Source organism: Schistocerca serialis, chromosome 1 (genome assembly GCF_023864345.2).
Source record: "Schistocerca serialis cubense isolate TAMUIC-IGC-003099 chromosome 1, iqSchSeri2.2, whole genome shotgun sequence".
NCBI classification, from domain to species: Eukaryota; Metazoa; Arthropoda; class Insecta; order Orthoptera; family Acrididae; genus Schistocerca; species Schistocerca serialis.
The window spans coordinates 555143524-555161365 of record NC_064638.1 but is presented as its reverse complement, the minus strand read 5'-3'; the positions used below and the strand labels follow the sequence as shown (position 1 = coordinate 555161365).

The 17842-nt window shown below is 37.7% G+C and overlaps 1 protein-coding gene across 1 annotated transcript in view; it reads left to right on the top strand.

The window, feature by feature from the left end:
• LOC126475418 (uncharacterized) overlaps positions 1-17842 on the top strand; it is a 272705-nt gene that overhangs the window by 216745 nt on the left and 38118 nt on the right. Inside the window, exon 7 of the mRNA XM_050103260.1 lies at positions 5255-5442. Coding sequence (XP_049959217.1) covers positions 5255-5442 — 188 coding nt within the window. The remainder of the gene's footprint in view (positions 1-5254; positions 5443-17842) is intronic.

Genomic DNA, 17842 nt, shown 5'->3' with positions numbered 1-17842 from the left:
TGGCAAAGAATGCACAACAAACTTTTTCATTTGGGATTTGAATGTGTACGCTAGTTTTCAGCCTCGCCATTTGATTGAGGGTGGAATGGCAGAGCCACAACATGACTAATGCCGGGAACAAAAGAATTCAAAGGTGTGAGAAATGAACTGGGGCCCATTATTGGAAACTAAGGTATAAGGCAACCTCTCTGTAGACAAAGTCTCAAGAGCATACAAAATGTGACCGCAGCCAACATCATGCACACTGGAGAATGTAAGGAAACCGGGAAAATGCATGCACTATCAAGAGCCAATAGGGATTCAAGAAGGGATCCATGAAGTGTACATGAATGCATACCATGGCTGGTGTAGAGGAGGCCAGAGGTACTGAGATGTTCTTGGAGCTGCCTGGTGTTTTGCCATCAATCCCTGGCCAATAAACATGTTTCCTAACTAACAGTTTAGTGCAAAAAACTCTCCAATTGCCCTGGTGGAAAATGGCTTAGAAACTCGTGCCATAAGGTGGTGGGAATGACTACCCTGGGAGTGAGGTCTTCCATGGACAACAGCAAAACACTGTCAGAAACAGAGTGTCAATACTACAAAGAAAAATAGTTGTGCAGGGGTTTGAAGCCCGACCCAACAGTATGTCCAACCAGCCCTGTTGAGCAAAATGAACCACCTGGCATAGAACCAGGTCAACAGCAACAGCAGCTGCTATGTGCGATCTTTTAACTGGGAAATCCACAACCATGGCCTACGTTTCTGTATCAAGATGGAAGAAAAGCATTCTTCATTATCAAAGTTGGGATCAGGACCCACAGGAGGGCGGGACAAGGTGTCCACATTGGCATATTTAAACTTGGATTGAAAATGGATTTCATAAGTGAAGCAAGACAAGAACAGAACCCAGCATTGTAGGCAGTGTGCTGCCTTGCCAGGCATTGAAGTGTGAAGAATAAACAAGGAAACCAAGGGTTATTAGCCACTAAGCCAACTTAGCACAGCGGTTCACACAATGCTGAGGTGCTGTTCCAGAACATGGAGAGCCTCAGCAAATCTGTTTGTTTGTAAGGGAGATTCAAAGTAGACTGGGGGAGCAGTGAAAATATTGATCGAGGAGGGAGGCATGCCAGGTTAATATGTGCAGTTGTGTGAACTGCAGTGCCAAGGTGGCTTAGTGCCTAACACAACTGTCTAGTAAGCAGGAGACCTGGTTTTGATTCGCAGTCTCACTACACATTTTCATTTTCTACTTCAGTTTATATACATTAAAAACAATAAAAGGTTGAAAAAACTGAGATTTCATGAGGTTATGCCATAAGCCTGTGGACTGTAAGACAGAAAACAAAATGCACAAACTTTTAAAGTGATCAGCCGTAGAGGAGCCTGTGACAACAATACCATCCAGATCATTAATTCATCCCAAGACAAGGATAGATTATTGCTCTAAAAATCATTGAAAATAGCAGGGGCACTAGCCACACCAAAAGAAAGGCGCAAATATTGATAGTGACCAAAAGCAGTTTCAAAATCAGAACTCACCAAGACACTTTGTCCACAGGAACCTGCAGATATGCTTCAGATAAATCAGTTTTAGAAAAGCACTGGCCCCACAGTATTTTTGCCAACAGTTCCTGCTGGTATGAGAGAGGATACATATCCATGATTGACTGTGCATTGACAGTAGTACTGAGGTCACCACAAAAGCATAGTTTCTCCAATGGTTTCCAAACTTTAACCAGCAGAGACGATACACCAACCATAACAGGTTACACCACCCATAGAGATTGAATTCTGTACAATTCTCCTTTCACTTGATCTTCCAGGGCAACAGGAAAATGACCTGCACAGCAAAAATGAGGCCAAGCCATGGATTTCAAAGAAATATGAGCATAAAAATTCATTGTATTCCCTATACCTTCCGAAAACAAGTCCAAAAACTCCTCACACAGTGTTTCCAGATGAGAATATGATACCTGATCAGCCACAAAGTGAATTGCATTGGTAATAGAAAATCCAAAGACCTGAGATTTGTCCACTCCGAACAGGTTCTCAAAACCTGCATCAGCAATCAATCAATATGTAATGGAACAAACCACTGACTTGTAAGAGGCAGATATCATAAATTGTCCCAATCATAAATTGTCCCAGCAGCACAATGTTCTGTTTGTTTTAACTGACCAGCTTCCGTATGACATCTCAACTACAGTGGGACTGAACTCACATAGGTTTGAGAATTCAATAACTTCACTGCAGCAACGATGTAGACCTGTAGCTGGATCACTTTTTGAAAAACATTTAAGTCGGTTAACAGCTTTGGAGAAGTCAAAAGCATCAGAGTCACACAGTTAAGTACATGTCCGTATCCTGAGCAACCTTTGGGAAATGACAGACTGAGGTGAGGCGGCCTTTCTTCTGGCAAGCATTACATGTAGCCCAGCACTTAGGACATGCCAAATGTTCATGTTGAAAAAAAAAAAAAAAAACAGAAAGGGCAAGTCGGAAACAGAGAACTCTGATGCTGGCACTGTAGTGGTTGTGGCTGCTTGGCCCGGCCTTGATCAGCTTGGTGCTGGGGCTGCATGTTTACCACCACCACCACCACTGCCACCTTGTCGTGCAAGCTATCTATCATCCTATTGGACTCATCTTGTGACACTACTCCCAATTTTCCCTGCACTTCAATTTGGTCACCCAATGTGCGAGAAACTTTAAAAGAGTGCCCTATTTGTAATACTACTGTGAACAGGGATTTTTTCACAGAATAAAGCTCTCTGGTGCAAGTCTTTTTCTGGAGTTAAACAGATAGTTGTGTCACACAGCACAGAGTCTGCATAAGAGTCATTATGTGTGACAATAATGAACCGACATGTATTGCTAAGGTCGTGAAGTTTGGCTGCCCAGGCCCTGTATGACATGTTTGGTTTCTCACAGATTCGGTGGAGTTCGACTCGTTTTGCTATGACATGTGTTCATTTGCAATAATAGTTGGACAATAAGCTGTGTATGTGATCAAAAGTAAGAGATACAGGTTCTTGTAAAGTGGCAAGTTGACACTGTAATTGATACACCTTAGGTGGAATCTGTGAGAGGAAGAAGGCTTTGCACAAAGTCGAGTCTGTCACACCAAAAGTTAAAAAAATGCCATCATAGACTTTTTTGTAAGCATCCCAGCCCTCATCTGAACCATTGTATGGAAGGAATATGGGTGGATGGACCGACAAAACAGCACCCTGTGTCTTAATGGAAGCTGACAAAGTGGTCACAGTTGAAGTAAGCTGTTCTATCAAAGCCACTAGCACAATGTTCATAATGAATAAACTTGATGAAACTGTAATTAAAAATTCCACAACCAGAACCCATTCCAAACTCATTTACACTTGTGTAGTTACCATGTAATACATGAGACTGGTACATGTAACACAAATATGGCTTTATCCATGAAGCACTGTACAATAATGGAAAACAGATATCCCCACATAACAAGACACAGTACAGTTATGTGAACGATACACTGGAAGGCCATACAAGAGAATCAGCTAGTGTTGCTCCGTGCATATATATGCATGAGTCACAGGCAGACAGCACAGCAGAGACCTCACCGTGTGCACGTCTCCTACATGCCTCCCACATACGGCCTCCAGCAGCCTGCCTGCACTGATGCTTTTAGAGGACGATTCAGATATGCAATTGCCATGACATCACACTCACAATCACACACACTAGTCGCAGGATACAGCAGAAAAATTTTACTGAAGTGCAGTGTAAATACCTCTTGACTAGAAACTGATCTAAACCTTTTTTGCTAGTGTCTTTTATTCAGGTATGACCCCTTCTTTCTTCCAGCTACTGAGCATGGTGTTTTGTTTAAAGGAGCTATGGTATATGGTTAAAAGTGGAGCTAACTCAGCCACCAATTCGTAAAGAAACTGATAGATATTCCATTGGTCTCTGGTGCCTTGTTTAGTTTTAGTGACTTCAGCTGTTTCCCAACTCAATTGACACTGATATTTGTGTAGATCATGTTCGCAGAGGTAAGAGAATTAAACTTGGACAGTACTCTTGGGTTTTCCTTTCCAAGGGAACATTTGAAAATTGAGTTCATTGTTTATGCTTTTGCTTTGCTACCCTTAATTTCAGTTCTTGTGGCATTCACGAATGCCTGTACACTAATTCTGGCAGACAGCCTTTGCATAAGACCAGAATTTCTTTGAGTTTTGTTAGAGGCCTTTCCATGACATTCTGCTACAGTTGTCATTGAAAATTTCAGGCATTGCTCTTTTGATAGCCAAATTCATTTAATTTAGCATCTCTCTGCCTATAAGCTATCCTTACTGAATGGATCTCATTTTACTATGAACAAATTTTGCTGTCAGCTGCTCTTTTGTGTGATGGAAGTTGTGTATGAGTCCATGTTCCATTGCATGCATAAGAGTGCAATTATTTCTTTATTACTTTGTATGTTTTCTCATCAAGCAGATTTTTCACTTCTCAATAATTCTCAGTAGATCTTCCACTTACAGTTCCGCATTCAACGACAATAATGTAGCTGTCCAGCACTTCACTTAGCATATCTCTGCCTATAAACTCCCTAGCTGGATGCTCCTCATTTTCCAATGTGCATGCATACCAGAAGGAACAGAGACCGTTTGATCATTATAGCTGTTGTAATTATTACAAAATGGATTCACAAATTGAAAAAAACATTTTAATGTCAACTATACAGTTTATTAGTTATGGATGACAATTTGTGCCAAACTTGGACTCCAACCCAGATTTCCAGCCATTTATCATTAGCAGTCACCTTAACCTATTTCGGCACTCCCCCCCCCCCCCCTCCCCCCTGCCCGGGCTGACCTTAACCTCCATATGTCGTCATGACTCCTGACTTCACCCAAATTCTCAATGTCTATCTATGCATTTTCCACCATATGTGCTGAATAATCATCTACTGGAAAGTTGCTTGCTTGCAACATGCAGGAAGTCAAAGTCCTGGATATACCAAACATTTTCACTTGTCATTTCAAATAGATATATTTTTATGGTCACTATTTCACTCGTTCTTAATTATAAAAAAAATAATGAAGTGAACATGTAGTTTGTCATTGAATAGAACATATAATAGATCACCCAAACTGCATCTAAAGAGGTAGGAAATTAGTATTTTCTGAGAAGACTATTTTGTAGTTTTTAAATGGGATCAAAAAATTATCATCTAAAATTAATTTCACAGCAATTGCTGAATAATGCTGGTAAAGGTTTTTTGTCACAGTTACAGAATGATGAACCTGGAAAGCTACCTCCAGATTCTAGAAAAGAAGCTCGGAAACGAAGAAAAATTGCTCCCTCTGCTGTTAAAGTACAAACAGCAGTTGCACCTGTTTCTGATTCTCATATTGGTACAGGAAAAATTCATAAACAACCAAAGGAATTTCATAAACAGAACATTAAGATTTGCAGGTAATTTATTATATGTAACATGCCCAGAAATATTGTTAGTGTGATCTGTTTAATGGTTGTCAAAGAAATTCATATGTGTTAATCATTCTTGTTGCATCTGTAATAGCACATATAATTGTTTACTGAGATTATGTGGACTGGCGAAATATACTGTATCATTATTGGGTGCTGAAAGCTTTAGTTATACATTAGCTCTCTACCACTTGTATATACAGTTAAATACAAAACAAAACATACAACAGATGTTTTACTGTAGTCTGTGACCTGTAATGTAAGTAGTTTGAAATATGAACTTTACAACATGCTCTGAAGCCACCCAGTGCTAATCCTAGGATTTCTCTTCATATACTATATATTGTCTCATTCTGAACTTAAATCAAGGATGAAGAAAACAGCTAAGTAACTGATGCTTTTTAATGTTCTTATAATGCTAGGTGTTATTAAGTCAAAAGTTTTTAATTATCACCACAAAAAATAAAGTTAAGCAAATTTTTTCATTTGCTTCCATGTATGTGTATGTAGTTCTGGTACATATTGAAATCTCTGCTACTACTACAATAGTTTGCAGCTAGAGGAGCCAAACTAAAATAGCACAGACACTTCCTGCTGTTACCAAAAATGATGTGCCAAGATACCATGATTAATTGATTCTGTGTGGCTCAATGGCCAGGTCCAAGTTGGATGCTACTTTGGTAACTTGCTTGTTCCTTACCTACCCCAGTTACCCAAACAACGAAAAGGGACTTATAGTTAAATGTGGAATCCAAATGATGTGTCTATTCTGGTGACTCCTCACATCATTGAAAGGTAAAGGGTAGATTAAAGGAAGACATAAAATTTCCATGGGCTGACCAGGAGTCAATCCCACAACCTCTCAGTTTTCTAGTGACATGCTTTACCACTACACTGCCAGGCCAGATACTGCGATACTGTGACGTGGAGATTTGAATGTGCACCAGGACTGCAGACATGTACCTGAAAACAAACCAAAAATTGATTATGTAGCTTTATCTTTTTGAGTTGATAACTAAATATTTATGTGAGCTCCTCACAAAGCTTATAGTGTACACAGATTCACGGAAGTAATCTTACTAGTGGACACCAAAGGAGCACAGAGTTAAAATTGCTTTGTAGCAGAAAATATTAACTAAAAACTTATCATTTTTCAACTTAGTCATCATTACTGACTGTGTTTTCTTCAGAGATTCCAAGAATAATGTAAGACAGTGAATTTCAAGACAGTTAATATCACTTAACCTTTTAAAATGGTGCCAAATTTAAGTTGTGAGTTTAGTTGGTCCACAAATACTGTTTATAATTCCAGACAGAAGTGTCTGAAAAGCAAAGGGTTATATTAACGCAGTGAAACAGAGTGCATTTTGTGTAATATAATAACAAAATTGGTGGAAATAGCAAAGGGAAAAACATATAAGTGAATTCTCAAAAGAAGTGACCATGTAGTTCATGACTGCTCACAAAAAATGAACTGATATATCTGATCATGCAAAAAATATTCAACAACAGGTATCATGTACATAAAATGTAAGATAACTATGTTAATGAAAATGCCAAGCAGAAAATCTTGTGAGCAATAAATGTGACAACTGTGAAATAGGCTTAAAATTTAAGAATGGAGGCCATGTGAATGAAATCATCAGTGTGCTACTAAATAGGATCACAGGGCTGAAATGCCAATCTGAAACACTGCTATAGCAAAAAACATAATGTGAGCTTAACTTGCAAAATAAGAGTATAAAACAGAGCAGTACCGTGGCCGCTGCATTTTTCAAAAGTACTACCTGTACTGTAGAAGACAGATTGTGTAAGAAATGCATCAAAATAGTATTTCTTGTAACCAATGCAGTAAGAAGTGTCATGTTCAATCTGGTGAATCCTTCAATGAGGAAGGACAAAAAGCACACTAGACTAGAAATGAGTCAACTGCAAATCTACATTTTCACCAACTTAGACAAGTAGCAGCAAAGAAACAGCGTATGAGTGCCACAGATTGCCTTCAGAGAGAATAGTGTCACTTTCAGTTTGCATGAAGGACAACAGCAGATGTAAAAGATTTTTTTTCACCAGTTATTCCCAAGACAATGAAACTGGAAGTGTTCACTCATTGCAGTAGAAAGGCACTTTACTGAAGAAAATGCACAAGCAAGCAGAACAACAAAGTCACATTCCTTCACTTGTGTTATCTAACTATTCACCCCAAGATTTAGGAGGCAAAAAATCCTCCAGCACAAACAAATCAATACACAGTGGGATGTTATTAAAGCTCTAAACCAAAATGTTCGAATGGCAGGGAAAACAAAAAATGTAATTTATGCTGACAACAACGGAAAAAGACTTGCTGTTTGACTTCATGAAAATATGTACTCTCATTATTTTGTTTTTGCTAAGTTCAATGTAATTCTGTGGTTAAAAAAATCGGAAAATTGAATGAATATGACTGTATTGTGATCATGGGTGGCACAAATGATGTATACAAAAATGAAAGCAAATCAGCAGTGCGAAGTTACAGGAAATTATTTCTACAACTGTACCACACCAATGTTGCCATAACTAACATACTTGTATGGTATGGCTTCCCAAAGTGGTCGACTGTTGATAGGGAAATAGAAGCTCACAATTACGGTGTTACAGAAACAATTTAAAAAATTCGGCTATGTGTATTCAGTAAATGTCAGCAAGCTGAACCACCATGAACACATACAGCATGGACCTCACATGAGCACGAAGGGCAAATTAAGGTTATTGAATGAAATGAAAGGTGTCTGTGCTCTATTCAGCTAGAGGAAGAACCAATCACCCTGCATTATACTGGCTCTCTTTTTTTTTAGAGAAAAGAAATATTACAGCAGTGTTTCATCAACAACCACTACAATAAATGATAAGATGACATCTGCGAATATATATTCCTCTGTGTTAAAAGAAAATAATGTAGAACAACTGGAACTGACAATTAGAGTAAGTGATCCCTATAATTCTGAAGTAGTCTTATTAATAACAGCTCACAGTGAAAAAGCCTTATGTTGCTTCATGTAAATGTACAATCCTTAAACAATAAATTTGTCAAACTCCAACACTGACGGGAGAGGTTAAACTGTAGTATGCTTGTAATAAATGGACACTGGTTATCATGTAGAGAATTAGAGTTAAGTGTACCAAATGGCTATGAATTAGTTATGGGTTATTGCAGGACAAATATGAAACATTGTGGCATACCTACCTATGTTAATAAAATGCTCGAACTAAATTATGAAATTGGGTACTTTGTATTCAATCTAACTTTGAAGTTGCAGCAGTACTGTTGCCAAGACTGGAAATTATAGCAGATTCAGTATATCATCCTCCCAATCACAATGAAGATTTGTTTATAGAAACTCTCCAGAAACTTAAAGTCTTGCTTCTCAAGTATAAAAAATGCAGAACCAGAACAATCATAATTTCGCACCAATGATGTGTTGGAGTGAAATGCTGTTGGCATCCCTGTACACACCTATGTTTAATTAGTAACTGCCAGAAGTTTCATTGTTGTATGTCTGTTAGTTATTGTTTAGTGCTGTATTGAATAGAATGTAGTGTCACACAGTTTGTGAATTTCGAGATGGCAGAGTTAAAGAAGCAGTGCATCTGCAGTAAATTTTGCATGAAACTCAAGAAAATCTTTACAGAGATGCACCAAATGATGCACAAAGCGTACAGTGATGAGTGCTTAAGCTACACTCAGTGTTAGGAATGGTTCACACAGTCTCAAAATAGCAAGATGGAAGTTAAAGATGGCCCTCGTTCAGGATGCCCTTCGATGTCTTCCGACGACACTCGTGTCAGGGATGTCAACAAAATTGAAGACTGACTGTCAGAGAGATTCCAGAAGAATGTATCATTTCAGTTGGATCATGTCTTGAAATCCTGACACATCATCTTGGAATGCATCATGTTGCTGCCAAGTTTGTCCCATTGCTCATGAGTCAAGACCAGAAAGACCTTCAGCTTACAATCTGTGAAGAGCTTTTGGATAAAGCAAATGAGAATGAGATGTCCCTTAAGAGATTCATAACTGATGATGAGATGTGGGTCTATGGTTATGATGTTGAGATCAAGGTACAGTCTTCACAATCTCCAAGACCAAAAAAATCTCGTCAGATCAGGTCAAATGTCAGAGCCATGCTGGTAGTTTTCTTTGACTTTGAAGGATTAGTTCATCATGAATTCATGCCACAGGGACACATTGTTAATCGATGGTACTATCAGAAGGTGTTGCAATGCCTGCGAGAAAATGTGAAAAGGAAACGGCCTGAAATCTGGCAAGACAGTTCATGGGTCTTGCATCACACTAACACACCACATGTTCACCCCCTGTTGGTGCATGACTGTTGCGCAAAAAACCAAATCACTGCTGCCTCAAATCACTTTACTCTCTAGACCTAACTCCTGTTGAAACTTTTTAATTTCCAAAGTTGAAAACCCTGTTGAAAGGACGAAGATTTGCAACAAAATATGAGATAATAGAAAATTCACAGACAACGCTTTTGGTGATCCAGCAAGAGGTGTACCAAGACTGCTTCCAGAAGTGGAAACGGTCTTGGGAGTAGTGTATCAGTCGTGGAAGGGACCATGTCCAGCAAATACCAGGTGTACCGGTATGAAATGAGCGTTTTTTGGTGAAAATGAAACACTAATTTTGAATTGAAAAGTAAAAACATTTTATTCAAAGTACTGACCATTGCTTTCTATACATTTTGACCACTTTTCTGGCAGTTTGTGGACACTACGCCAATAAAATGTTCGTCTTTTGAAGCAAACCAGTCAGACACCCAATTTTTGACTTCTTCGTAGGAGTAGGAATCGAAGTGTTCCTCAGCCAATGCATGTCCCATTGATGAAAACAAATGGTAGTCGGAAGGGGCCAAGTCTGGTGAATATGGCGGGTGGGGTAGCAGCTCCCTGCCAATTGTTTTGGTTGTATCCTAAACCATTTTGCTTTGTGTGCAGGTACACTGTCGTGTAAAAATTTACTTTGCCATGTCTTCTGGCCCATTCTGATCTTTTTTCGATCAATGTATAGTTCAAATTGATCATTTGTTGTCTGTAGCGATTAGTATTCACAGTTTCACCGGGTTTTAGAAGCTCAAGATACACCACACCTTTCTGATCCCCCCAAACACAGAGCATTGTCTTCTTGTTGAATCAATCTGGTTTTGCAGTCGATGTTGATGGTTGTCCCGGATTAACCCATGATTTTTCCCATTTAGGATTCTTAAAATAAATCCATTTTTCATTGCCAGTAACAATTCAATGCAAAATTGATTTTCTTTCATGTCTTTGAAGCAAAATTTGACAAATGGTTTTTCGGTTTTCCATCTGTCTTTCATTCAATTCATGTGGCACCCATTTTCCACACTCTTGGATCTTTCCCATAGCTTTCAAACTGTCAGAAATTGTTTGATGTGCAACATTTAGCATTGCTCCCATTTGCTTCTGACTCAAAGTATCATCTTCATCCAATATTGCTTGCAATTCGGCGTCTTCGAACCTTTTTGGTGGTCTTCCACGTTCTTCATTTCTTACATCAAAATCATTATTTCTGAACTGTTGAAAACATCTTTTGCATGTTGCTTCTGATAGAGCATGATCACCATATGCCTCGGCAAGCATTCAATGTGACTCTGCAGCACATTTTTTCAAATGAAAACAAAAAATTAATGCTTTCCGCAAATCATCATTTTCTGGTACAAAATTCGACATTGTTAACATGATGAAAACATATGATGTTGTTTTTTCCATGACTTGATGTATACTAAATATCTTTGACAGATGTCATACCAACCAAACAAACAAAATTAAGGCCCCTTCACAACAAATGTTCCCTATCGACACATTTGTATCTTAATACTCATTTCATACTGGTACACCTGATAAAAAATAAACATAGAAACATTTTGTGGACAAAGTTCCAGAATTTTTTTGAACAGACCTCATTAGACATTAGACCAGTGTTTCTCAAAGTGTACACGAGGGCGCACGGGTGCGCCCTAGAACATTTACAGGTGTTGCTGTTGTGGTCTTCAGTCCAGAGACTGGTTTGATGCAGCTCTCCATGCTACTCTATCCTATGTAAGCTTCTTCATCTCCCAGTACCTACTGCAACCTACATCCTTCTGAATCTTTTTAGTGTATTCATCTCTTGGTCTCCCTCTATGATTTTTACCCTCCAATACTAAATTGGTGATCCCTTGATGTCTCAGAATATGCCCTACCAATCGGTCCCTTCTTCTAGTCATGTTGTGCCACAAACTCCTCTTCTCTCCAATTCTATTCAATACCTCCTCATTAGTTATGTGATCTACCCATCTAATCTTCAGCATTCCTCTGTAGCACATTTCAAAAGCTTCTATTCTCTTCTTGTCTAAACTATTTATCGTTCACATTTCACTTCCATACAAGGCTACACTCCATACAAATACTTTCAGAAACAACTTCCTGACACTGAAATCTATACTCGATGTTAACAAATTTTTCTTCTTCAGAAACGCTTTCCTTGCCATTGCCAGTCTACGTTTTATATCCACTCTACTTTGACCATCATCAGTTATTTTTCTTCCCAAATAGCAAAACTCATTTACTACTTTAAGCATCTCATTTCCTAATCTAATTCCCGCAGCATCACCCGATTTAATTTGGCTACATTCCATTATCTTCATTTTGCTTTTGTTGATGTTCATCTTATATCCTTCTTTCAAGACACTGACCGTTCCGTTCAGCTGCTCGTCCAGGTCCTTTGCTGTCTCTGACAGAATTACAATGTCATCGGTGAACCTCAAAGTTTTTATTTCTTCTCCATGGATTTTAATTCCTACTCCGAATTTTTCTTTTGTTCATTTATGGGTATGCCCTGTAATATTTAAGGAAAACGTATGACCAAATATAAAAGAACCTATAGCTACTCAATGTTATCCAATTCACGACATGTATAATACAGAACAAGTCCTTAAATTTTGTCAAATAGTTTAGTTTGGTTAAGGAAATAAGGTGACTTATTCTCCTTGTGGTGTTGACAGTATTCAGAACATTTCATGCCAACTGTCTTCTCTCTTCCATTGCTGCTAATCTTAGCTATCTAACAGTAGTGTCTGTTTGGGAAATGTGAAAGGTATTTCAAAATAATGATTGATGATAAAACCATTGCTGGCCCATTGTGGTCATCCCTTACACCACCAAGAAGTGTAAGGAATTCTAGGGAAAGTGTAACTCATGGGACAAAAAAATAGTTATTCGGATAGCAGGATGCTGCCATCTGGAGAAACAGAATGGTCAGATAATTGCCACATTGCTACAATCATAACAATATGCAGTGGTGGGAGTGATTAATTCATTTCATAATGAATGTAACTGTATTTATAAATGTAACACTTTACCCATGGTAGAGTTTGGTGTGGCCAACACAGTAACTTATTTGACATGTTGTAAAAAACTTGCAGTTCAAGACTGCAACCATGGACTGCATGTTTCTTACGACATAATGCTTCATGATTATTCATAATTAACAAATGCCTCAAATGCCATTTTCTTCAACTCCTTGCATTAGAACTGCATTACAACAGCCTTACCTTAATTTACAATTTCTGATAGAAATAATGCGCTTTTAGCGAAGCCTTCTTACTTTTGTGTGGAAAATACAACTGTCTTAGTTGCTGGTCAGTACCAGGCACACAGGCATCCATGGATGATAGCACTGGTCATGAAGTTTTCCTAATCATCCCCCCTCTCACTACCTTCGCCCTGTAGTGTCGTGCAAATTATGTTTGCATGCCTCATCCCATGCCTTCTTTCCGTAACCAAGTGGTACAACACTTATGTTCTTAAAGTTTGTAAATAAACATTGAGTTAATACACAGTGTTGTCAAGCATTAATGAATTTCTGGTCATATCCAAATGTTCAGAATCAGAAGAAAACAGTTTAAAAAAATATTTGACGGCTGACGGATTTTTATGACAGAAACTCCTATGGATATTATCTGATTGTGTCGTGCTTCTGTTTCACAGTTGATTTACCTATGGAAATTTATCTTATATGATGGTAGCCATGCTGAAACTGAGCCTTGTGTGCTGTGCATGTGATCACAACTTGTCTATAGAATGCAGAAGGTTTTGCGTCATTCCCAATGATTTTGAATGTATTCCACCTAACTCCGAGTCGCTGCAACAGCACATAGGGAGTGAACTGTGCATTATTATTGGCCATTATGACCAATTTAGGTACCATGACAGTGTATCAAAAAATTATAAATAACATCCACAACCAGTCATTTTTTAATAATATTTTATTGAAAATGCGTAGGACCGTTCTGTTTTCAATAAAATATTGAAAAGAGAAACTGGGAGAGGAAATTATCTATGAGAGCTGCTTATTGTTTGACCTCGAGCTAACCATGACCCAAAGAATTTCATTTCATGTTCTTTGCTGCAGATGAGTATCACATGTGAACATGATCGTCATTGTTCATGAAGCCGTGCTACTTCTGAGCGTCATTTCCACTGCAGGTTAATGATCTAGTAGATTCACGACAGAAGCTTCCAGGAAGGTTAACTTAACTTGAAAGTTATCTTTGGCAGCACTGTTAAGCCATGGAGGCACAAGAATCCAGGCCCAGAAGGAAAACATGTTCCCATTGTTGTATGCTTGATGTTATCACAGAACTTTCAGGTGACATGTCAATTGGTCTTTCACAGCATACAAACCATACTTACAGGTGTATCAAACTCTAGAATTTATTTAATTTATGAAAAAATGAATGAGCTATTACACTTTACACTTCCTGTTTAGAAAAAACTCCAATTTTCTAGTTAATTATCTCAATTTTTACCACAGTTTTTAATAGATTTGGAAAATTCTAGAGTTCCGTACACCTGTAAGTATGGTTTGTATGCTGTGCAAAATTCATCAAAGAATCTCTCTTACTTATGAAGAAAATGTATCTGCGGCAACAAATGCAGCCAGTAGTAAGTGAAAAAATTACTTTGTTATGTTTTGGAACTTCCACTGCTATGTGTGTGAATCCTGAGTCCTTCCTGATCATACTGACAAAGTTCGATGAATTTATTTGTAAAAGTGTAGACAGTGGAGATTAAAATGTCCTGTGATGCCTTTCCTGCTCCCCTATCAAAACCAGTTTATTCGAAAAACTCTGTGTTGACTTGGAGTCAGAACACAGACAGTTGCTTTTACACACATAAGTCAGGTGGTTGTCGAGGGGGAAAGTACTTACCCATGTGCATGAGCTATGACAATAACTTATCGCATTTTTCAAAGAAATGAAATATTTACATTTTTGCAACCTCCTTTTGAGTGAATTTTGGATTGCCAGATTGCAACATTTGGCCGACACATTTCAGCAGTTCAGTATTTCGAATACTAGCATGCAAGGGAAAGTAGAAAATATCCTCACATCCACTGACAAAATTGAAGTGTTTCACAGAAAACTACAAACATGGAAAAGAAAAGCTGTTCAAGGTAACTTGGAAGTGTTCCCATTGGTAAGCAGCATGTACATATATGAAATACTTCCAACAGTAGTAAATCATTTAATAAGTTTCAAAGAGAAACAGAGTTCATATTTTCCATCCCTCAACACTGAACAGTACGATTGGATTCCAAACCCATTCATCGAAAGTGCAGGCGAATTTGGCGTAACATTAACAGAAGAAGAAGGATTGGCAGCTATATCTGGTAATCATTGACTGATGATTAAGCATAAGGAATTGTCTCTTGAATCCTTTTGGAATTCTATGAAAGATGAATATGTGTCGATATCTAAAAAGGCTTTGAACATTTTACTTCAATTTTTGACCTCTTATTTATGCAAATTATGATTTTCTGACCTCACCACAATTAAATGTAAAAAGAGAGGAACTCTTCAGTGTATTGACAAGGAAGTGAGAGTTTGGTTTTCAGATATATCTCCAAACATTGAAGAAATCGCAAGGACACATCAGGCCCATGTTTCTGATAAACGCTAAAAAGAGTAGACGTAAGGTACGTTTTGTTTGTATTGCATTACTTCTTTTCTCTATAATTTGAATTAATTGTTATTTTTATAGCATTATTTCATTTGAATATGTTTCACTTAATAGTTTCTCTTGCCTTTCGTCTTGGTAGGGTAGGAGGCAACACAGCACTCAGCCGTCGCATTTGAGTCATAATCGTGCTTCATGAATCTCTCACATTTTCTATACAAAAATTATTTGTTCATACTGTGGTAATGTATGTTTCTTATTAATATAAGTTGTATTTTCTGTGATCTGGACATGATATTCAGAATAAAATGACTTAATTGTTATATTATCGAGCTATTTATTTCCTGTATTGACTGTTGTGAAATATTCCTCAGAAATGTGTATATAGTGCACCCACAATTATTTGTGGCTTTTAAAATGCACCCAAAGCTCAAAACGTTTGAGAACCACTGCAATAGATGTAGAATTAGAAGCTTAAGTAATTTACTCATCACATTAAGGTCACTACATTTTTACTGTATAAATGACAAGCCCACCAGATTGAATGCATTCATGGATAACATTATCTGTAAGTTTTGCTTGAGCAGGTGTCAGTTTAATACAATCAAATCACATATTTCTGAGCATGAAGGACTGTGGCTTTAAATTCCTCTGGATTGTGAAACAGGTACTAGTCAGGAAAGAATCATTAGGCCCATAAATGAACAGAAGTTAAACTAAAATCTAGATCAACATTCATAGACTGAATAAACTACTTACATGTGATATGGATGCTAATGAGTCAACCAAAAGATTTTTAGAAGTAGTAACTGAAATCTTTGAAGAAATATGCCCTGGATATTATAAGAAGCATTACACACATAACCCTCTTTGTAGACCAGAAAGTTGAAAATACTGGTACACACCACAACTAGATAACTTAAAAATATTTATGTTACTTTACTATGCTGGGTCACAAGACAGTGAAGCAGATTCAAATAAATAAAAGATCATAAAAGGCACTACAGATCTGCAATCAAGACAGCAAAATGTAAGGCCAATGAGGGACACATTCTTAAGTCTTTAAATAAATGTACAGCAGCATGGGAAGTCATCAAAATGTAAATAAATTGCCAAAAGAAATACTACATTATTCCATTATCCCCTGATCAACATAAAGTGTGATGTGAGCAAGGCAGAAGTACTACTGCAACCATTACCCAATAAAGCAATTGAATGTTTTGAATGGAGTCATGTAACTTACTGACATATTAATGAATCAATAGCTAAACTCAATAATTGCTGAATAGAACATCACTGTGGGTTTTCTAATTTTCAAACTAAGCAAATAACAAAAGAGTTAATAATGTCCTTAACAAAATAATACACAAAATATTATCAGAGGGAGTGTACCCAGAATGCCTAAAAATATCCTTGATTGAGTCAGTCTTTAAGAATGGTAGCACATCACCACCTCAAAATTACCAATCCATTCCACTAGTCCCATTTATTTCTAAAATAACAGAGAACTGTATGTACCAGCAGATGTACCAGTATTTTATTATAATAATATAATCTGTCATACACAAATATGGCTTTAGATCTACCCTCCCTAGTGTGAAGGTAGTTGACGGGATCATAAAAAAAATATATGTCTGCTTTGAGAATAAGTCAATAATCTGTGCCATGTTATTGGATTTAAGGAAAGCCTTTGATATAGTGTACCACAATACCCTAATAAGAAGGCTACAGTTCTATGGAATAGGGGAGAAAACTGTCCTCCAACTGCAGTCAAACCTAAGCAATAGAAAACCGTTAGGGTGTGTGAATAACCAAAAAGCAGGTCCTTTACCTGTTAGAAAATGAGTACCACAGGGATCCGTTCTTGCATCCTTTGTGTTCATTGTGTATATATAAATGATCTGCCGTCTGTATTGTTCTGTGACACTGTACTATATGCAAATGTCACCGCATTAATTGCTCAGAATACCAACATGAATGAGTTACAACTGAATGTAGCAATAGCAGTAGATAGGGGTACTTCCTTGTTTCAGTCTAATGCATTATATACAAATAGTAGTGAAACAGAAAACATTGTATTTATTGTGAATGCCCCAAGAAGAAAAGTAACTCAGCGAAACTTCTTCGATTCCATATCAGGTGTCAGTTTAATATAGTGAAGCAGTTACATACAATGCACTTAGCTTTTCACTCTTATTAACTCGTGGATGATGTTTTAGTAGTAATCTCTGTCTTGCATATTATCCTGTCACACCTTTAAGCTCTCAGGTTTTCAAATCTCATCCAGTGCCATCTCCTACAATCAGTCTTTCCTTCTCATCCTGTTCTGTAAGTCTTCCTCAACCCGGGGTTCTGGGTGACTTTTCTGAACTGTGCC